The 24,714-nt window shown below is 30.5% G+C and overlaps 1 protein-coding gene and 1 non-coding gene across 2 annotated transcripts; one reads left to right on the top strand and one right to left on the bottom strand.

Moving 5' to 3' along the window:
* Positions 1-10,363: 10,363 nt before the first annotated feature.
* LOC101251574 (OVARIAN TUMOR DOMAIN-containing deubiquitinating enzyme 5) lies at positions 10,364-15,136 on the top strand. The gene is made up of 3 exons (XM_004237399.5): positions 10,364-10,898; positions 13,342-13,454; positions 14,003-15,136. Exons 2-3 carry the CDS (start codon positions 13,351-13,353, stop codon positions 14,892-14,894), a joined length of 996 nt encoding a protein of 331 aa, XP_004237447.1. The 5' UTR covers positions 10,364-10,898; positions 13,342-13,350; the 3' UTR covers positions 14,895-15,136.
* A 1,244-nt stretch (positions 15,137-16,380) lies between these two features.
* Positions 16,381-16,461, bottom strand: TRNAL-AAG (transfer RNA leucine (anticodon AAG)). Its single transcript has one exon. It is a non-coding gene; the product is annotated as a tRNA-Leu (tRNA).
* Between the last annotated feature and the right edge of the window lie 8,253 nt (positions 16,462-24,714).

Genomic DNA, 24,714 nt, shown 5'->3' with positions numbered 1-24,714 from the left:
TCGTCCGGAAGGGAACCGGTAGTATACCGGACTAGACCGGTAACCGGGACGGATCGATAATTAAAAAAAATAAATTAAAGATTTAGTTTTTTTAATTGAATATAATTTTTATTATAATAATTAAGCAATTAAAATTTTAAATTTCAAACTTTAAAAGTTAAAAAAAAAATTAAAAATTTTCAAACTTTAAAGTTATAAAATTTAAATTTTAAACTCTTAAAGTTTGAAATTTTAAATTCAAACTTTAAAGTTTTAATTTAAAAATTTTCGAAATTTTAAAGTTTCAAATTTAAATTTTTAAATTCAAACTTTTAAAGTTTGAAATTTTTAAATTCAAACTTTTAAAGTTTGAAAATTTTAAATTCAAATTTTAAAGTTATAAAATTTAAATTTCAAACACTTAAAGTTTGAATTTTTAAATTTAAACTTTAAAGTTATAAAATTAAAAATTGACTATATTAAAAATTAAATTTAATGCAACAATATTAAAAAACAAATTAAGGAGAATAGCCTATATTTTTATTAATATTTATTTGATATTATAATTACTTTTACAAAAATATTAGTAGAGTATTAAAAGATTTAATCTACACAGCCACCTTCTAGGAAGGGTTATGTTTGAATTAAATCTCGAATTATCATACTCTTACTAATAGTTGGTGCCACCATATAAATCCCTTCGTAAATCATTCAACATTTCTTTAGTACCATGTTTGGGAATTGGTTGAATAAAAAGATCTTCCATTGCTTCAATCCCGTCGTCACTATAATTCTGCATTACTTCATCAATGTCATCTTGAAATTTGATCGGTAGTGGTTCACGACCCAAATTTCTTCTCTCGGCATTAATCCAATCTCGAAATAATATCGATATCTCCAAGTTGTCGGCTGCTAGTGAATTCCTATGTTCTCCAAGTTGAAACCTTGTTGCACTAAAGACGCCTTCTGAAACTACCGACGACACTTGCATTGCTAATATGTCTCGAGCCATCGGTACTAGTTTTGAAAATACTTTGCCGTGATTTCTCCACCATTGGAGAATATCTTCAATAGGTTCTGTATTTTGATTAATATAGACATCAAAATCATTTCTATTATCATGAGAAAGTTCAAGATAATCCTGTAAATAATCATCAATATTATTTTCATCAAATCTAACCCTAGAGCTTTCAAGTTCATTTTCACTTGATAAATTTATATTAGCATTATATAAATCATACAATTTTCTAGCTTCAATTTTTATGTTATCTTTTAACTTGTTGACAACTACGAATTTCTTCTAATACATCATTAATATCTAAGTTAAAAAATATTTTTTCAACCATTTTTGATGCACCTAAATCTTTATACTTAGGGTTTTACAAAAATGCAGTTAAATAAATTTGAGGAATAGGAATATAATATTTTTAAATTTTAGAATCATTTTTTCAATGATTTGTTGAAATCTTGGTTTATTTTTATATTTATATAATTTATAAGAAATCATACAAATATCTGGCAAAACAGTACAAATTGATGCATTATAAAGTACAAATATTTTTTTTGTAATTAGTAAAAAACTTTTAGGAAATCTATAAGTTCATTTATATCACGCCAATCATTATCATCTAGTCTATATGTCATATCAAAATTATGAGCATTCCAAACTATTTGTAAGGATATTCGATATTCATAAGCGACTACAAGCATTTCATATAAAGTATTCCATCTAGTAGCCACTGTTTTTGAAATTTTTCTAGGTGGAAGATTATTTTCAAAACAGCGATTTTGAAAATCTTTACACCTAGACTTAACTTGACATTTAAATATAAAATGACATGCATTTTCAACTTTCGTACATCTGTTATCATACATATGTACACCATCTCTAACCATCAAATTATATATATGTGCACTACACCTAATATGATAATTATCACCATAAAAAGGACAAAGTGTAAGTTTTAAATATTCAACAGCAGTACTATTACTTGAAGCATTATCTAAAGTTATACTACTTATTTTATCACATATTCCATAACTTTGTAAAATATCTAAAATAGTTTGAGCAATATAATTACCGGTTTTTTTTGCATTTGACAACATTTATAACCTAAATTTTTTTTTGCATATACCAATTTTCATCAATCCAATGTGCAGTAACAGTCAAATAATCGTTACCGTTTGCACTACGATCCGTATCAGAAGTAATGGCTACTTTACAAGTATTATAATAAAATAAACAATGAAGATATTGAAAATATTGTGCATGATAATCAAATACACCTTTTTTTATTGTATTTCTAGCAAAATCTTTAAAATTTGGATTATATACAATTTTGAATATAATGTATAAAATCGAGATTTTCAGAAAACTAAATGGCAAACCCATAACACATATCATTTTAGCTAGTTCTTCAAGATCTTTTTCTCTACTATATGAAAGTGGTAAACTAGAGCCATAAACATTAGACGGATTTAATTGTGTTTGTACCATGTTAGAGCCGCCTACTCCTACATTTTCAGGAAGGGGGGAGGGTACCCTTTTTAGCTTCCGCTACCGCTTTAGCATGCAAAAATTCATTTTTACGACAAGACATTAAATGACTACTCAAATGTCCCGTTCTGTCAGATTTGCCAACAGTTTTATGATTTAATCTATGTTTACATTTATTACAAATAATTTGTGTTTTATCTTCGTTTTGTGTCATAAATTGCCAAACAATCAATTTTTTAACACGTTCTACCTTAGGCCTAGGATGTACTGAGGAGGAACAGGGGCAGGACAACGAAAGGGAGCGGGACTAGGAGTATTAGTAGCCATAGGTGGCTCAGTTTCATCATCATCATCATCAAAAGTAGGCGTATCAGTATAGTCATCAATATCATTATCATTATCATTATCATTATCACTAGGCAAATCCTCATCAAAATTACTAAAGCGACGTTGTAAATGTTCATGATAAGGATCTAATCCTAAATTACTATCAATATTAAAAACTGTATCATCAACATGTGTATAATCATCCCTATTTATTCTTAATATAGTAGATTTTTTAGTTTTTGATTTAGAAGAACTATCGATTTTTGCACTATCGGAGGATGTAAAGTTACAAAAAAAATTTACACGCTCTAATGCACTTTTTCCCCTTTCCTTTTTGAACAATATTTTTACCGAAATTCATATTAAAAAAATCAAACGTGAGATTAAATATAATAAGAAAAATGTAATGCAAATAATAAATCACAAAATAAATAAATAATTATTTAAATATAAATGAAACGTAAAATAAAAGTTGAAACGAATGTACCAAACGTCTACTTAAAAAAGTAGACGTTTATGACCGCCGAAAGCCGAAACGTGAAAAACTAAAAATTGAATTTTGAAGCTCCAAATCTAATTTCCAAAGACCAAGTAAGGCAACACCGAAATTTAAGATATTATATATTATAGAATTAGAGATTAGAGAGTTGAGAGTTGAGAGTTGAGAGAGTAGAAGATGAATAGATGAATTTGTGATTTAAATGAATGAAATTTAGGGGTATTTATAAGTAAAAAAATGGGTTAAAGTGTAATTTTTAAAACCTTAGGGTATTAAAAAAGTTTGGGGTGGGGTAGGGCTCCTATTGGCTGAAATTTTACTCAAATAGCCGTTTGGGGCCCACTAGCCGTTACCCAACGACTATTAACAGATATATTTTTTTAAAAAAAAAATTAACCGGACTGGACCGATAATTTTCAGAACCGGAAAATACCGGTAAATATCGATTTTCGTCCCGATACCTGTCGCAGAACCGAAAATTATCGGTCCATACCGGTACCGAACCGAATCGGGACGGATCGGACCGATAACCGGTAAATACCAATTCCGCTGCCAGTCTTAGTTCCAAGTATGTATTTTCTATACTCTACTGAAAAAATGACATTATTTAGTTATTAAAATATTTCTTTTTTCAAATATTTTATAGCTATTGTGGTATACACACATCTCTTTTTGCTGAATATTTTAGTAATGGTGTTTTTGATATGTTTGTTGTTGATATCGATGCAACATACCATTGACAAAGTTATCTCATAATACTATGGCATTATGGAAAATCAAAGAATGAAGAGGGTGTAATAAGTGATAGTGAAGTTACTGGTACGGTTGCTAGCAAATATGGTGGGCTTCGCACACCAACAAAACATTTTTCGGATACAACCAATTATCTTACACCAAGATCACGGAAAAGAAATTTTTTATTGCACCTTTACCTTTTTTTGGACTACATGTTTTTTTTTTAAAACTCTTGAACAATTTGTTTATGTTTAAGTATTTCATTATTTTTTAATATCATATGTTTTTCCAGTTATTCTATCTTCATATGAATTATAGATTGGTGTATATAATTTATGGATACTAGTAATATACATAAATCATACCATCTGCATTCAATAGTTCAAAGTAGCACGTCATTTCAAAATGCACCATTTAATGGATGAAATATATATGAATCTTTCTTCAATTATTGATTATTTTAATTTCATGATACTATATATCAATGGATTGTCAATGTACCTTTATTTGGATGAAATATGTATTAAGTCTGATTACTACTTGTATGAACATAACATCGCACTTTTAATTTATTATCTTTTTAGTATGAAAAATATCATACATTCAATTTATATTTTTTTTGAAAATACATGTATGGATATGAATTTTCAATTGTTCATTATTTTATTTTCAAGATACTTTCAATATACATAGTTCATACCATATGAATTACTATTTTAAACATATTTTAACTAGCAATTCGTTGTACCATTGATATGTTAAAAATAATTAATCCATCTGTGTGAACTATGTATGATTTTTATATTAACTATGTATGGATTAAGATAAATACTTGTATGAAAATGATTGACATAAAATAAAGTTAGTATTGAAATAAAATTGGTATAAAGTGTGTTTCAATGTTATTTATAGCTGGACGATATTCAAAAACCACAATTACTCAAATATTAATGATAACAAATGCACTCCATAAAATAAAACATGTGCCTAACAGACAAAATAACATAAAAATTGTGTAACAAAAAGTAAAAAACAAGAAATCATTTTTTTGCACAAGATAATTTGAACATGTCTTCCTGTTGTCTCCAACTTGATGACATCTACTGCAATGACCTTTTGAATTTCACATCAGCAAAACCCTTCTAGCGTTCAAGTTGCGGTCTTTCCACTTATCTCTTTGGACCCGATTGAATCAATTTAGGCTCTGGAATATAACTTGGTATGTCCCATGTATTCTCGCAGGGGATAGATTCAATAGGAATGTCATATGCATCTTTGAAATTCTTTCGTCTATAAAAAGCAAAACATAAATCTGCATCATGCAATTGTCAGTATCTAAGAATTGCAATTACATGACCAACAAGAATATAAAACAATTGATACAAATCAGAATCTCATATAAACAATTCAAAAATCATACAAACAAAATAATATGTGACATTTCATACCCAATTATTACACTTTTCATACCCAATTATTACACATTTCATACAACAAATTTCAAAGACATTACAAACAATGTTTTTCAAATTATAATTCACACAACAAAATAACATTTCATATTTCATACCCTATTAATACACAATTCATACAACAATCATCAAGTTAACCAACTTCATTCGATTTTTTCGTACCAAAAAGTCTATTACTACACCACTAAAAAGTCAGTGTATACCGACCTAAAAAGTACTGACCTCAAATGGAGGTCGGTAATTTCCGACCTCCGGTCAGTGTTGTTAAAAGAATAAAATTAGTCGGTTTTATGCAAAATAAAGAGGGAAAAGAATTCCGACCTTAGAAGGTCGGCATTTTTCGCGAAAAAAATAAATTACAATAAAAATCAACCTTTTGATATTGGTATTAAATAAAATAAATTAATAACCATATTTTATTATTTTCAAATTAAATATAAAAAATAAAATTGAAAAATATTTTGATTTAATATTATTTAATCGACTTCCGAAGGATGATTTTATGTAAATAAAAAATTAAAAATATTATAATATCGACATTCAGACGTCGGTAAAATTTAAAAGTATGTAAGTATATCAATTTTTATTAAAATATTTATATAATGACTTTCATAAAATTAATAAATTAATATTTTTAATAAACTTTAAATAAAACGTTGTCTGAATGATGGTTTTATGTAATTAAAAAATAAATTAATATAAAGTATCGATATCATGAGATCAATATTTATCTTTTATTCAAATACCGATCTTATGGGGTCGGTATTTTTATTTTATCCATATCCAAATGCCGACATCATGAGGTGGGTATTTTTATTTCATCTAAATATCGACATCATGAAGTCAGTATTTTTATTTCATTCAAATACTGACCTCATGAGGTCGATATTTTTTCTTCATCCAATATCGACTTCATGAGGTCGATATTTTTACTTCATCTAAATACCAACTTAATGAGATTGATATTTATCTTTCATCCAAATACCGACCTCATGGTGTCGGTATTTTTGTTTCATCCAAATCCAAATACAGACATCATGCGGTCGATATTTTTACTTAATCCAAATACAGACATCATGAAGTTGGTATTTTTATTTCATCCAAAGACCGGCTTCATCAGGTCGGTATTTTTTCTTCATCCAAATACCGACCTCATGAAATCAGAAATGTTATTTCAGTTAAATACCGACCGCATGAGGACGGTTTTGCATAAATTAAAATACAAAAAATATTATAATATCGACTTTTGGAAATCAATAAAATCAAATATTATGCAATTTAATTAGTTTTAATTTAAATATTTATATCGTAGCTTTAAAAAAATAATATTTTCAATTAACTTTAAATAAATCGTCCTCCGGATGATAATTTTATATAAGTTAAACAATAAATTAATATTTAATACCCACCTTTCGATGTCAATATTATTTCGTTAATATGATTGCTTTTATTTAAAATTAATGTGATACCGACCTCATGAGGTTGATATTTTTTTATTATATCTAATTCATTTTAATAAAAGCGACATCTGGAGGTCGATTTGTTTAAAATGTTTCTATTAGTCGTATTTTTTGCTATTTAGCATAATACTAAAATTTCATTTGAAACTTGCAATTAATTGTTCAAAAAGTGTAAAAATATTTTTATCAATAAAAAGTTAGACTTCGTTATATAAATAAAAAATATTTGTAATCCATATTTATAGTGTGAAACTACATTGATATGAATCAAGATATAATTATACTTATATTTATAGAGTAATGTACAAAATTATAAGTACGTCGTCTAATCATGAAGTTAATATCTCATGTTATGATGTAGAGGTGAAGAGCTAACTCATAATCTATTCGAGTATGAAACTTGAGCTAGTATTATTATATACTTTCGATCTTGAATGTATGTCAAGTGTAGTGATCACTTCCTAATTATGATGACATGCAAAGGATACTTCATCTGAATATGAATACGTCACTCAATTATACATGAAATACATTTCAAATAAATAAATATCGTATAGATTTGATATTGATAAATTTTCATTGATCGATAAAATTAAATTTATATAATTAGGAGGTGTATAATTTGATCGATAAATTAAATTTATAAAATTAAACTTCTATTTATATATATACACACACACCTCTCGACGTCAATATTATTTAAATAACATGATTACTTAGCTTGTTATTTATCTTAAATTTAACATGAGGTTGGTATTTTTTTATTATATCCAAATACTTTTAATAAAAGCGACATTTGAAGGTCAGTTTGTTTAAAATATTTCCATTAATCATAATTTTTGCTATTTAAAATAATATTAAAATTTATTTGAAACTTACAATTAATTGATTTATTTGAAACTTACAATTAATTGTTCAAAAAGTGTAACAATTTTATAAACTTTTATAAATAACAAGTTAGACTATTTTCAAAAAAAAAAAAAAGTTACGACTTCGTGGAATAAAAGAAATATTTTTATAATCCATATTTAGAGTATGAAACTATGTTGATATGAATTAGGATACAATTATACTTATATTTCTAGAGTAATGTACAAATCTATTAGTCTGTCGTCTAATCATGAACTTAATATCTCATGTTATGATGTAGAAGTGAAGAGCTAGCATATAATTTATTCGAGTATGAAATGTGAGATAATATTATTATATACTTTCAATATTGAATGTATGTCAAGTATAGTGATCAGTTCCTAATTATGATGACATGTAAATAATACTTTATCTGAGTACGAAATACGTCGATTAATTACATATCAATTATATTATCAATAAAGAAATAATATCGATGATCAATTTAAGGAGATTTATATACTAGATTTGATATTGATAAGCTTTTATGAATCGATAAAATTAAAGTTATATTAGGAGGTATATAATTTAAATTGAGTTAACTTCTATGCACTGTCAGTGTATACTTTTTACACTGGCACATATTTTTAAGGCAAGACTCTTTTTTTTAATTAATATTTTTATTTTATAAAATCTAAGTATCAAATACAGTAATGTATGATAATTATGATTCTATTTTCATTTTAGCTTAGTTTAGGATTCTTTTTCCTTGCGAAATAAAATTACCATGTTTGTTTTACCGGTGTACTTTTACATATTTTTTTTTGCTTCTCTTATTCAATAGCATTGAAGCAAATTACGAGCATCCACCATTGAAATATTTTAAAGAGAAACTATTATCAACATAATTTATAGTAACTATTTACTGGTTATTTATATCTATTTCAAATTTACAGAATTCGTGTAATCATGTCCATCGCCATTAATTTTCAAACATTCACACTATAACATTTTGTTTGTCTCTTCACCAATTCCTCTGTTTTCTTTCTTAATGGAGTTTGATGGATTCTTGCCCCTTTTTTGAGTAAACTAATATCCATTAACTATATGTTGTAGGATAAAGAAAGACTTTCTATGGAAGACATCACATTAAGTGTATTGCACAGTATTCACAGAGAGATATTGAAGATGTTGCCATGAAGAAGCAAAAAGGTTAATTTCTTTATTAATCTCTGATTGTTCTTCTGAACTTGTGTTGTATTACAAAATAATGTAATGCAATTTCAAATGTGAATTATTTTTGGACTTTAAATCTAAACTAGCAATAAGAACTATGACGCCAAGCTATATGAACCTTCATTCACCATATTGCTCCATTTAAGACATCTCTAGCTCTTTTAAACTCTTGATAGTTATGTAATATTGTTGTACACTCTTTCGTAGACATAGAACTGATATTGAAAATTCTTATGAATCATTTGTAGTTTGTCGCATGAAGGGAAAAAATTTGTGAATGTCATTTATTTATTTGAAAAAAGAACTATACTGTTTAGGTTCTTTTTAGCAAAATATTATAGAAGTTTTTAATAGATGTATATCAAGTAGTTCTTCCGTTTATTTTGCTACTAATACAATTTTATGTTCTCTACAAATATTGTGTATGTTGCTAGTTACAACTATGACAATCATTAAGATATACAAAATTAATTATTGTGAACCTTATCAGAAAATATTCTAAAGTATCAAACTTGAATGAATAGTCTAAAATGTTTTGCACTTTTTGTAACGAAATAGAAATTGAAGTACTGTTTTCACCTATTTGTGCAACGCTTCAATAAATATCAAAGTGAAAAAAATATTTACTTATGAAAATTTTATGATTGAAAATGTAGAAGAAAATCGTAACGTAATCTATTTGATAAATAAAAACAAAGGATCAAGTAAATAAACGCACAAATCAATAATTTAAAGCTCAAAACATGAGTTAAAATGATAATTGTGCCACGAGTACACAAAACTTGTACTTTAAAAGTTAAAATTATTTTCTACATTAAGAAAAATTAAGTACAAAATTCTAGATATTGTCTCTCCATTTGTTTTGAAGTTCTATATATTAAACTTAATGTTCATTAAATTCCGTAAAAGTGCACCCCATAAAATTACAAAGTTGATATTTTATTTAATAAGAAAAGAAAATCTTAAACAAATGGGTAAAATAAAAATAGAATTCTATTTACGTTATGTTACTATATTTGATATTTATATTTTATAAAATAAAAATATTAATAACAAAAAAGAAAATTGCCTAAAAAGTATATGTTAGTGTAAAAAAAATACACACCAACAATGCATAGAAGTTAAACTCATTTAAATTTATAAAATTAACTTGATAGATAAAATAAATTTATTAAATTAAACATTTATAATCAATCTATTTTTAAAATCTCATCTTTTAATCACAACCGTCTATCCTTTAGCTAAAACCTAAGATTAAATTCTAACCCTCCATCTATTATTAAACCAATGTTTGAGATCAAATCCTTTCTTTTTCCCCAAAATATCTAATCCCTAAAATTCACTCATTCTCTCCCTCTCTTCTCCAAAATTCAGCCGCCCCCTTCTCCTCTCCAATTTTCTCGGCGAACGCCAGAGGTGGCGACGCTCCACCCTCGGTTCCCAGCCGCCGCTCCTCCTCCTTGCCTCCACCTCGCTCTTCTCTTCCTCTTCTCCACTCCAGCGAGCTGCCACGCAGCTCCGACCAGCAGCGACCAGTGAGAGAGGGCAGCGCTGCAACCGGAGACAACCGCCAGCAGCCAGCGAGAGCCGGAAAACTCTATTTTCTCTCTTCTCTTTTCCGGCGAACCCCACCAGCAGCAGCGACCGTCGAGGACCACCGCGAAGCAGCAACTTCGGTAAGGCGCCATCAGTGAAAACCTGCAAACAATAGCTCCAACAGGCAGTAGCAGCAACTCCAGTGAGCTCAATATCAACAGCAGCAGCAACTGCTCAAAACAGCTCCGGCCAATCGAGCTCCGGCGAAGTCCAAAATTTTGGATCGGTGGAAGACGGATCTGTCTCCGGTATTTTCTTTCCATCAACTATTACTTCATCTATTCACCTTACGTTGTTACTATTTTGATTATATATATATATTCTTTATGATTGCCTTAAATCATAGAAATTCGTTGATTATGTATGCAAAAAAAAATATATATGTACTTTGGGATGGATTTCTAATTGAACTTGAACCTGTAATAGCTTGATAATCTTTCTGAGATTTATTGATGATTGATCTTAATTTAAATTCATTTGTCCACTAAATCTTTGCATTTTTCTCTACTTAATTGATTGTACACCTTTTGAAATTAGAATAAATTGTTGCCTAGCTTAATTACGGCATATAATGCATTGAGAAACTGGTCATGAAATGCTGTTATACATTGAATTATATAATGTGGTTTAGTTGGTGAATATAGTGTTCTTATTAAGTTAAAATCAAACAAATTAGACTTTAAAAGTTGTTAGGTTCTTCAAATAAGTTAAAATATGTAATGTGATTTAGTTGGTAATTAAAGTGTTGGTATTAACTTAAAACTAAACAAATAAGACTTTAAAAGTTGTTATATGTAATGTGATTTAGTTGGTGAATTTAGTCTTGGAATTAAGTTAAAACTAAATTAATTAGACTTAGAAAGTTGTTAAGTTGTTTTTATAAGTTAAATTATATAATGTGGTTTAGTTGGTGATTAAAGTGTTGATATTAAGTTAATATAATGTTGTTATTAAGTTAAAACTAAACAAATTAGACTTTAAAAGTTGTTAAGTTCTTCAAATAAGTTAAAATGTGTAATGTGATTTAGTTGGTGATTAAAGTGTTGATACTAAGTTAGAGCTAAACAAATTAGACTTTAAAAGTTGTTAAGTTGTTTTAATAAGTTAAATTATATAATGTGGTTTAGTTGGTGAATATAGTGTTATTAAGTTGAAACTAAACAAATTAGAGAGAAAGAAATAAGAGAATCTTTGAAGGAATTGAATGCCTATTAAGTGTAGCTCTATTTAGTTTTGTATTTTTGGTATGGAGGAAAAACTCCAGCTTGTTGAGTTTGCTTGATTTCGTGGGTCATATAAAGCTTATGCAATGCGCTACTGTTATATATAGTTGACACCTTCTTTGTGTTTTATGAATGAGTTTTCTGATATATTAAAAAAATGAATTGAATAGAGTAGGAAAATGAGGATTATGAAGATGGCTGTAGAAAAATGGACATATGTGGAAGGTGAAGGTTTATTGCCAATTTTATTGTTTTCCACTGCTTTTGGCTGAGGTGTATACATTTAGACACAGAGTTGTATATTGTGGCAAAATTATGCGGTTTTCGCATGTATTATGTTGTCATATGGCTTCAAGATTGGATAATGAACCTAATCAAGTCATAGTGCAACTCAATCGTATTAATGATAGGCTTTAAATCCTGCAAAACAAGTTAAGGCGTATTGCGTTTCACTGTTTATTTTTTAATTTTCAATGGACATTGAGCATCTGATAGGGTGGGTATTGTTTGGTGTGAAGAAGGAAAGCAAGTTCTTTTGTTTTCTTCCTTTGAGATAAAAAAGGGAAGAAGTGCTTGGATTTTGCTAAACTGTTCGAAACTCATTTTCTCTCATCAACTGTATTAAACATTGATATTTTGGTGTTCATGGTGGGAACTTGTCATGGAACTTGTTTATTACATGGATTTTGATCTTTGTGGAAATTGAGAAATGGAACTCTTTTTGTCACATAAATGTGTACCCGAACACCTAAAATTTGGCTACTTGAAGCTCCAATCCATTTATGGGTGATAAATGCAAACTTTGCTGCTTTCCCTGGTAGTTCACTGACATCCCCAAATAAAAGAGAACCTGATGATTGGATACAAATTCAGGTCTAAATATTCCCTGGTATCTTGATTTTTTGGGCAATTCAGCACAAATTTAACTAATAGTGAACAAGTTGATGAATTACTGTTATCTAAGCATTCTTTAGCAGTTTAGCTATTATTATTCTTAGTGTATTACTATAAATTCTATTCTATTTATTTTCTAGGGATTGCATGAGTACCCCTTAGACTATGACCGAAATTTCAGAGACACACCTTAACTAAACTAAGGTCCTGTTACCCCCAAACTTATTTTTTGGTAATTTTGTGCACCTTTTGTCTTACGTGGCACACTCCGTGATTCCACGCAATTGAGGCGCGTGGGAGATATTTGGATGCCACGTAAGCCAAAAAGGTGCACAAAATTATATAAAAAAATAAATTAGTTCAGGGGGTAATAGGACCTTTGTTTAATTAAGGTGTATCTTTGGGATTTCGGTCATAGTCTAGGGGAATACTTGTGCATTTTCCCAATTTTCTTTAATAATTTATCTATTTGTTTTCTTTTGAATTAAATATGTAGACCTTTTATTCATTACGATTGATTGTAAAATCTCGATATCTATATTGAGATGCTTATATGCTGTTCATATTGTTTCAGAGTTTTGAAATGGAGGATACACCTAAAGCAGAAGATCAGTTGCCTGAGGGAGCATCAGAAAGTGCGCCTCAGAAGATGCTAGAAACCCGCGAGGAGATGCTTTCTAGGCATAGGTACTTTATAAGGCCCTTAGGGAAAACGTTGCCTTTGGTTTTGCTCTCCCCTAGCTGTATTTTTAATATTCTCTATACAACCCTCCACATGATTATTACATTGTTCTGTTTACCTGTCATGCTCTACTTGTATCCCTACTCCCTAGCACATTTATTTGGAAATGCTATTGACTTTGTAATAAATTGCTCTTACTGATTAAAATATGAGCTTATGGAAGGATTATTGACTTTCTATAATGCTGATCCGCCTAAGAAAGAATTGGAAGTTTTTCTAATTGTAGAAATGAATGTTACAAGAGCTAGTAATTAAGATTGGAAGTCTATATGAGAAGATGGCTTATAACAGGCTTCTTGGATCATGCATAGGCTTTCAATTTTTGATTTGTGATAAATAATCGTGTTACCAATATCACAGATGTCTTGTAACAACCTTTTCAGTTATTGAATGTCCAAGCATTGATTGTGAAGCACTTGCTTAATTTATCACTCCAAATTAGTTTATTGGGAGCTTAATTTTTTGTTGACATATCATATTTTGATGTATGCAGGAAAGAAATTTCTAAGCTACAGGACAAAGAAATTGCTATGAAAAAGGCAGCAGCTAAAGGAAGCAAAGCTGAACAGAAAGCTAAGAAAAAACAAGTGGATGAAGAAGTATCTAAACTTTCTGCAAAGCTCAAAGAAGGACATGCTGGGGAACTTGCTTCTTTAGGCTACGGTGATGATAGTAATAATGATAATGGAAAGGATAAAGGGAATCTGGATACATTGGTGAAGGCCATTGCTGGGGTTTCTGTCAGTAGTCAAACTGACCATTCAAAACCCAGCAAGAGCGTGAAGAGACGTGAGAAAAGAGCTCAACAAGAGGCAGCCAGAGAGCAGAGAATACAAGAAGAGCAGAGTAATATCATAAGTGATCGGGTTATTGAGAATGAAAAGTTAGAAAGAAAGCTTGAGCCTCTTGGATTGACTGTTAACGAAATAAAGCCTGACGGACACTGTCTTTACCGAGCTGTGGAGAATCAGTTGGCCATCCACACTGGCGGTTCATCTCCTTATTCATATCTTGAACTGCGACAGATGGTGGCAGCTTACATGAGGAAACATGCAACTGACTTTCTCCCTTTTTTCCTCTCTGAGAATGCAGAAGAAGGAGAATCAGATGATTCTCTTGTAGGAAGGTTCGAGAATTACTGTAGAGAAGTTGAGTCAACTGCTGCATGGGGAGGACAACTTGAGCTTGGTGCTTTAACTCACATCTTAAAGAAACATATAATGATATTTTCAGGGTCATTTCCTGATGTGGAGATGGGAAAGGAATACAAATCCAGCAGTGGCTCTGGCTCTGGCTCTTCAGCTTTCAGTATAATGCTATCTTACCACAAGCATGCTTTTGGGCTTGGTGAGCACTATAACTCACTTATTCCCAGTTCAGCTTAATAGGTTTGATTTTTATTGTGGAAAACAAATGTTCACAGCAACATGATAGCTCAACTGATATCATGATTTACAGCAAAGCAATCTAGCAACAGTTTCATTTGTGTCATATGTTTCGAGTTCAATGCGTTTTGTCTTTCTACAATGTTACTATAGGACTAAATCCTAACTTATGGATTTGGTTTTCTGTTTTGTGATAACTCTTACTTCCTTTCGTTCGTATTCCAAATTAAGAGTTTCTCTGATTTGTTTTCAGTATGCACATTCATTGTCATTTTTTTGGTTAGTGCGCTGTTATCATGCTTGGTTGCAATGACCATATATGATAGACTGATATTCTCTCGTATTTCATCCCTACACACCCCCAGGTTCTGGTAGAGTACCAGGAAACGGTCTGCAGGTTCCTCTATGCTTTTTACTTGCTCACATCTTGGACATGCGAACTTGTGAGCAAGTATATCTCTACTTGATTTGTGTTTCAGTTAGAGGTGTCAGTGTATTTACGAGCATCCTATCGGAGAGTGAAACAGAACATGAAACTATGCGTAAGCTCCATTTTTAATCTGTTAGGATGTTCTGTGAAGGGAAATTATTAAGGAAGAAGTTAGTCTGCAAACTTGAGTTAGTGGCGATAGGAAGAAATTCCTCAAGGAGGAACAAAATAAATCAGTTCCTCTCTTTTAGTGCCTAAAGGAAGGAAATTGCCATCTAAGTTAAAAAGACCCTTTATCTGTCTTGGCAATGAGTTAGGATCAGTATAAATTTTGACATTGTTGATAGAATGGCAGTTTATCAGCCGTTTTGTTGGCTTCTCTGAAGCAATGATCAGTCTCGATATCGTATGTGTAGACTAGCTTCCTGATTTCTTCAATTGTTTCTATAATCCTCCAAGGAGTGGGTGGACCAAATATTTTGGAGAAGTGAATCGATTTCAGCAGTTATATTGTTATATATGCCCATTGTTGTGCACCATTTTAGACCTAAGAGAAACGCACTAGGTTCAACTGCGTTACTGGTTCCATTTCCAAGTAGGACGATGAATACAATTGTCGTTTGAATCTCTCAGTCACAGTGCCACCTCCGCCACTTGAGTTTCCATCCGAGTTCAATTTGACACAAGGGTTAAGATGGTCTAATCCACTTGATAGGAACAGAGGGTGGTAGCAGCAAAATTGGTTTCCACGAGTTAAAGGGAAACTCTTCACTCTAGTATGTATGTCTGTGTTTATAAAAACTATAAATGTGTCGAAGGCATGTATATATGTCAAAATATTAAATGTGTGCTTAATTGTAATATGTAAAAATGGTCAAATTCCCCATGTACCATCAAAATTAAACTAGTCTACTGCTAGACATGTTAGCACAGATTGTTAGGACAAAAACATAGAGGGTTGTTCCGGACATAATTTTGTGTATTTATTTAATAATAATGAGTTTTAAAAAATAATAAATAAACTAAGCGTGACATTAAATTATCTGAAAAAATAAATGTTGAGAGTGGGATTTGAACCCACGCCCTTTCGGACCAGAACCTTAATCTGGCGCCTTAGACCAACTCGGCCATCTCAACATCTATTATTATTAAAGCCAAATAGAAAGAATTTAACAAGTAATTTCTCTAGATAGTCACCCATGTTTGAAAAATTATCTAGAAATATCACTTGTGTTTGTTTTAGGACTACAATATCACCAAACTTCGTTTATTTTCCTCAAAACAAAAAATACATTATCAAAATACATTATCTCTCTCCTATTAGGATGCCATGTTACATTGTTTCACCATTTACACTTCAAAAATAAAAGAATCAAAAGAAAACTTGAATTTTACCTCGTGGCGATTTCTTCGGTCGATATTAAAGGTATAAAGCGACTCAAGAAACAGTTCCTAATGCAAATTCGTTAATATATTCCTCGAAGAACCGAAGGAAGGCACATTTTTTCTTTTGAAGAATCGGAGGAACTCATATTACCATTCTTATGTAAATGTTTTAGTGGGTATTATATATAAACACTATATTTATAATCTTCATTGATATATGTACCATAGATATAATGTCTTCCTAATTAATCGCCATTTTAATTAAAGTAATAATCAAATGTCTCTTTATTATTTGAGTTACCATATACCTATTGAACAAAATTGACCGAGTTCGATCAATCTCATCCCTAAAGCTCAAAACAAAAGTGAAATATCAAATAAGAAGATTAAATTGTTCTTTCTCACAAAGATATTTAAATACATACAAATAGCATCTTGGATTTAGCCTTCAAGTAACTTTATATATATATATATATATAAACTTTCATAGTATTGATTAATTATATTCAAAATAAATAAGGACTTAATAAAGTTATAATGTAGACTTTTAAAATAAGGTATACATATATGTATAGGGTAACTAATTTTCCGTATAGATTGCAATTTTTTTCCCGTCATTTGTTTTAGCTTATGTTGCTAATTAAAGTATTTAAGGAGATTGGATACTAAATCATAAGAAAAATTAAGCAAAAATGGTAAAGGTTGTAATAAAGTTACCAAATGTTCCCTTCATTTTCTTTTATTTATTTATCTAATTCTAATTTGAAGTATAATTTTAGAAAAAACATATCATTTTTGCAATCTTAAACTAAAAAAAAGATACATAAAATTTATTAAAATATTCTTCATTTAAAAAAAGAAAAACTTTTTAACACAACAAATTAAAATACAGAGAAATAATTCATGCTAGGTTGAAATTTAACGTAAGTGATGATGGAAGTAATGGGTGGTTAATTAAAGGACAGAGGAAAAAGGAATTGCAGTGGCAGTAATTAGTAATTGCACAAAATTCACGTGGCAATGTGTCTCATCTTGAAATTTGATCATCATTTTTCATTCGATATTTAATATTTATATTCATAAAAATTAATTTATTCAAATTTACTTCGTATAAGACTTCATTTAGAAATAGTACTTCTATCACTAATTTTTCTTATACTTATAACCCTCACTTAAGACTTCAAATACAGTAATTTCATCTGCGGCACCACGAATAAAGAAACTTGCAACTGCATATATCCAGAAGCATATCTATAGGGGTGTCGGGAATTCATTCTCCCTTCTTTAGATTATACATAAGTGTTATATTGTTTTTAAAAAAATAATATTTGAATATAGATTCGTGAATCCATATTCAATGTATCATATAATATAATAATAATTGAATGCATTTCAAAAATATACATTTAAATCTTCTATCTATTTTATTTCTAAAGTAACACCTCTATTAGTTATACTTCCGGTTATATTCCAATCAGTTTGCCCCCTATTAGTTAGTCTACTGTTACCTCATCAATCCCAAACAATATTTGAAGGACAGATATTTATGCAGAAAATGAACTATTGGTCAGTCACAAGTGTCTGGACATGCTACATGAGACATGCAGATAATGATTATTATATAACGTACAAAACATGATCTAACAATAAACATCATCCAATTCATTTCACTAATTTAATACTTAATTTTCTTTTTAGTTTGTCTAAAAAAATAATTTCTTTTTTATAACATTTTAAATTTAATTTTCTATTTCACATATTTAAGATCATAAGATAAATAAAATTTTATATAAATTTAATTTAAAATTATAAAATTAAATTATTTTAAATAAAATTTTATTTTAAATTAAATTAAATCATTCTTTTTAAAATGACGAAAGTACACTACATGTCTATAAATGCAAACTACACTACATAATGTTAGTCTATGAATTGTACCTTGCTATAGAATTATCTTAATGTTTTCCTAAAAAGAGATCTTCATCCAAATTAGGAGTCCTAATCATGGTGTATTTTCATTATTAATAGTAATTAAATACGACATAAAAAGCATATATTTTTATTTATTATTTATATAGATTTAGGTTAATTCGCATGAGATGATCTGAATCAATTGTTTCTTTTAGAGATGGCAAATGAGTGAATTGAATCGAATATGAATAGCTTGAGTTAAAATGGATTAGATTACAATCCACTTATGATTACATGTGAATTTGATCAAATATGATTTGAATAAAACGATTGTAACATACATTATTCTCCTAAAGACAAAAAAATATTAAATAAAAGCTAAATTGTTAATACCTCAACTGTTAGTAACCCCAATTCTTTAATTAAAAAAAAATTACTTTGCAAACTCTAACCGTCCTCTCCCCCCCTCTCCCCCAAATATTAGAAAATGTTCTTTTTTTTTAAAAAAAAAAAATTAAATTAAAAAAAAAAAAATTTCAACCAACCCCCACGGCCATCCGCCAGCCCAACCCCAATTTTTTTCCAACCCTATCCCAGGACACCTCCCACCCACCCCAAGAAAAATTTACCCCACCCCACCTATTTTCTATTTTCAAAAATAAATACTGCAATTAAGAATTTTTTATAACTGAGTTATGAGTTATATATGAGTATATATGGATTCTCATGCTTACTTATTTTATTTATATTTGTGTGAGCTTAAATAAGTTGAAGTTTATATTTATCCATCTAAAAAAAATATGAGTATTTCATTTACTTAAATATAAAAAAAATGAATCTATTTCACTTATATGGACTGAAATTATCACCTCTGGTTCCTCCACAAAGTGTATAAAGCTCATATGTTTTGTTCTAAATCACGTTCCTCATTAACATTGGTCAGGAGCTTTACGGGTGTGCAAAAATCAAACTAATCGATAAATTGGATCAAAATTTTTTATTGGTTCATTGTTATTTGGCAATTGAGTTAATGAATTTTTAATAATTTATAAAAAAATTATCGGATTATTTATTTGATATTAAATTTTTAATATTGGATTATTGAATAAACCAATAATTCATTAAGACCATAGTGCTTTACTACTTTTTCCCTACATAAATATTAAATATCGGACTCATACCTTACTGGTAATTGTTTTTTCTTTTCATCCTTCAATTCACACTTCATCATGATTTTATATTTACAACTTTGCATTATACAAAATCTTAAAACCTAAAGTAAGAATCATATTCCTCTTAATTCATTTCTATTTGTGTTGCACTTTTATAGTTCTTTTCATGTTAGTATTGTTTCTATTTCGTGAACATTCTATAAACTTATATAATTGTCTTATCACGCCCAATCATTGAACAAGTCATATATTGATTTTATAAGCATTATTTTATTGGTGAAATCAAAAATCAAAATTTAACAATAAATTAAAAACCGATGAAAAATATCTTATCTTCTATAGTAATGTCGCCCTGTTGAATAGGAAGGGGAAAAACGCAATAGCTACATGAACCCCTTCCTTTCAGTTGTTGCCAACGCTTTTGCAGACTGATTATTGGTTTAATATATTTAAAAATCAAAATTGATAAATCAAACCGATATTATATAAAATCAAACCAGATAAAATCAACTGATGCATGCCCTAGCTTACCCTGCCTTTTTACGACAATACACTTATAGAACTTACTTTTAGGATCAAGAGGTTTATTGTAATTATTATAACTTACTTTTGATTCTATTTTTACATTTAACGGAAAAGAGCCTAAAATACTCTCGAAGTATTGAAAATGGTACACAATTATCCCCATCCACCTATTAGCCCCCAAATACCCTTCACATCCACCTTTGGGTCCAAATTTACTCCTTCATTAACGGATCAAAATTAAAAAAAATTAAATTATAATTTTTAATTACGTGGCACTCAACCATTGGTTGCAATTTAATTATTTAAAATTATTTTAAACCCATCCATTTTAACTAAACCCGTCCCACTTGACCCAATTTAAAAAAAAACCCATCTAATTAAAAAACCCTAAAACCCTATTCCTCCAATTTTTACAACTTCCACGCTACTCCATTGTCTTCTTCTTCTTATTCATGAAGAAAATTTCAGCTTCTTCTTCGATTTCTTCCCCTGAAGAACTTCAATCTCGTACATGTAAGTGCAGATTTTTGGCAAGATATTATACTGCTACAACTCTTGAAAATGGTGGTCGTCGATTCTACAGATGTGATCGTATTGGGTCAAATTATTGTGGTTATTGGAATTGGATTGATGACAAACTTTCACGTCATGTGTCGACCATGATTCATAATAAAAAAGTTGAATTGGATTCAATTCGGAAAGAAAAAAAATCATTTGAAGAAGATTGTGGAGGATATGGGTGGCATTGGAGATTCTTATTTGAAGGATATGACTGCCGATGAAATGTCTGAGTTGAATGATATGAATGGAAATGAAATTTCTGATTTGACGAAAGTTTCTGCCTTGAAGGGGAAAATTGTCAAATTTGGATTTGATGGATAAAATTGAGAGTTCAAATATGAAGAAAGTATGTAGCTTGGATGAAAAAGTTTCGAAGTTAGAGTTGAAAGTTCATAAATTGATAAGTTTGCCTGCAGTTTCTTGGGCTATTATTCTTGGTTTTGCAGCTGCCAAGATGATTTAGTGTAGTGCTGTTGTTTGTGTTAAGTTAGTGAGCTGCATTTTATTTTGATTATTTGTGAAGATGATGTTGGTTGTTGTTGTGTCTACTAATAAAGATTTATGCAATATTGTTATTACTAATGATACATTGGTGTGTGCATTTTCTGGCAAAGCTACATTTGTTTTGATTGTTATGTTTACTACTTGATTGTTAATTTCTCATCAATTTGGCAGTAATTCAGTGATTGTTGCTTCCTCTGTTCAAAGGTGAAAGATATGAATTTCACTATAAACTTGTGACTTTCACTATAAGCTGCTAATAACCCAAACCAGAGGAAGATAAAAAAGACTACAAGAAAACCTACTAGCTAATACTTCCAATGTGTTTTCTTCCGTAAATATGAGTAAGATTTAGGAATGATTTTCCCTCTTATGGGTTGTCCTAATCAGAGGCTAAATTGTTTTGCCTTGCTCTAATTTTTCGCTTTCAATCCCCACACGGAAACTGTGAGAAATCACAGATTGGTTTACACTCTTTTTATGATGGTAGAAGCACATAATCAACACCAAGAGTAATGGAGCAATTAGCAGCTCAAACATAGCAACATAAAACATTTGTTGACTATCACTACCATCTATGTCAGGGTTAATGACACAGCCTAATGATACCTAATTAAATAAGGACTCTATTTGCTGAAAATCTGTCAAAATGCGGCGGGGTCGACGGACCATGCGACGGATTGTCGTGGTCACGACGGACCGTCATGACTTCTGTCTTCCCATACTTGTGCAATTTCTTCTGCTACTCTCCTTATTACCCTCGACGGTAGGTATGACAGATCGTCACAGGCACAACGGTCCGTCGAGGGTCTCCGTTCCAAAATACTTGAACTCTTGGAATTCGGGTACTGGGACTACTTCTCTGATCTTCATGACGAACCAGCAGGACGGACCGTCATGGTTACGACGGTCTGTCACACACGGAAAATTTCTTCTGCTGCTCTCTTCATTACCCTCGACGGCAGGTATGACAGATCGTCACAGGCACAACGGTCCGTCGAGGGTCTCTGTTCCAAAACACTTGAACTCTTGGAATTTGGGTACTGGGACTACTTCTCTGATCTTCATGACGAACCAGCATGACGGACCGTCGTAGCCTCCGTAACTCCACACCAGAATTTTCCATCTTCCTTCAGCAGCTGCACTACGATGCCACCTACGGACCATCACGAACACGATGAACCGTCACAATCTCCGTAGGTGGTACTTTTCTATATTTCTTGCTCAAAAACCTCCGCATCTTCAGCTCCACTGACTGAACGTATAGTTATGGATGTTAGGAACACTAACAACTCAAGTATTGAAGAAGCAAAAAAAGAGAGTAATGGTTCTTCCTTTCCAGCCACTGTCCTTTGCATTTAATCATATTTTAATGTACACTAAACAACTTTGCCTTTTCCCAACCTCCATACAACTAACTCATTATTTCAATACATTTTCCAGCTCAAATGTTGGACCTGAAAAGAAAACAATTGAGTGAAGCATCTGTAAAAAAATACTATGGTCTGCTCATCAGTTCCACAAACCACAAAACTGCAACAGTTCCACAACCACAAAGTTTCAATAGTTCCACAAAACCACCAAATAATAGAATGCATTCATAAAATTTTCTTGTCACAAAATATTTTCAGCCCACAAAACATTATCAAACTAATTTGTAATGCTTGCCCCTCCAAAAATAGCAGTTTACGAAGTTCCATTGTGCCATTACATACTAAACAAAAACTTTAAATCAATACTTAGCAACTACTTTCTAATGCTTGCCCCTCTTTGCCTTAAGCTTGCCAATCTTTTTTTCCTTGTCTTTTTTCAACTAACTTGAGGTCACACATGCTTTGCCTTTCCAAGTTAGCTTTTTTTGGTGAGTATGGTAAATTAGTAGGGACAACAACACCATTTTCATCACCCTTAAAACTAATCATTCTTGAACCAATTGGTTGTTGTAGCATCTTCTTCATTTGAAGTCTAGTTTTTTCTTCAGATATCACTCTAGGTGCAAGGACTGTATCCTCATACTCAGATTCAATACCGTCTTCAACTTCATCCTGATCAACAATTGCAATCGAAGGTGCAACAATTTTTTCTTTTCCATCGTTTTTAGACCTCTTTGGTAGTGCATCAACTTTGTTTTTTGAAACATTTTTTCTCTTTGATTTTGAAGGACCAACAGCTTCATTGAATTCTTCACTTGATTGATGGCTAGTTTGTCGACTAGAAGATGCAAAAAATTCAAGAGTTGGCATCAAGATTGGTTCATCTTGGAGAACTTGTCTAAGTGTAAGATAAATAATTATACATTGGAAGTAATTAAAAATTGATAAAACATGACTTACTAGGGGACATCTTCTTCAATTATGACCTACATCACTACAATTTCCACATGTCATTTGCAATCCTTTTCTACTTTTCGACCATAATCCTTCCCTTTTTCTTGCCTTATCTTTTTCCCTTACTCTCTTTAATTTTGGTCTACCAACCAATTTATGAATTTGTGGTGGTTGCATAGCTTGAGAAAGATCAATTTTCCAGAATTTCTCACCTCTAACAGGTTGAATTTTAGGCTGGTATACAAGCAAGTAAGCTTCTTTAGAATACCACCAATGCATCTCATTCAGTGGCTCTATTTTATCATGTTCTAATGCTTTTATAGCATGAGGACATGGTATTCCTGTCAAATCCCATGTCCTACAAGTACACTTTTTTCTAGCAAGATTCACGACATGTCTATCTATACCCTCAACCACCTCATATCCTAAGTCTCCATTAGCAACAACTTGACAACCTTGAGCAATCATTCTGAAATCATGATACAAATCCACAGAATATGGACTATACTCTTTCGTCCACTTCTTACCCTCTTCTTCAAGTTTTTTCAACCTTTTCATAACCTATAGATAACAATGAAATATATAACATGTACATGACATATATAATCTATACATGTACACCTACATATTACTATCATATTAAACATTAATAGATGTTATCATATAGTTATATAAAATAGCGGCAATGCCTTAATTCTAATGTCTTCCAGCATCTTGATTATTAGTTTTGCCCTTGTTTCTAAAATCCATTTGTTGAAAGACTCAGTAAAATTATTATCACAAGAGTAGTTTTTGCAGACAGTGTCAAAAAAGGCCCTGCACCAATGTTGTGGTGGATACCATAAAAGACATTCGACTGCTTTTTTAGACATAGAACCCATGGACTTTAATTGGTCTTCAAATTCCTCTCCATATATACTCCAAGCAGACCACCAAAACATCTTTTTCATCTGTACACCACTCCAAGACTTAGACCAATTGGCTTCTATGTGTTTTGCACACCATCT

Source organism: Solanum lycopersicum, chromosome 4, assembly GCF_036512215.1.
Source record: "Solanum lycopersicum chromosome 4, SLM_r2.1".
Classification (NCBI taxonomy): Eukaryota; Viridiplantae; Streptophyta; class Magnoliopsida; order Solanales; family Solanaceae; genus Solanum; species Solanum lycopersicum.
This window is presented reverse-complemented; position numbering and strand designations above follow the sequence as displayed.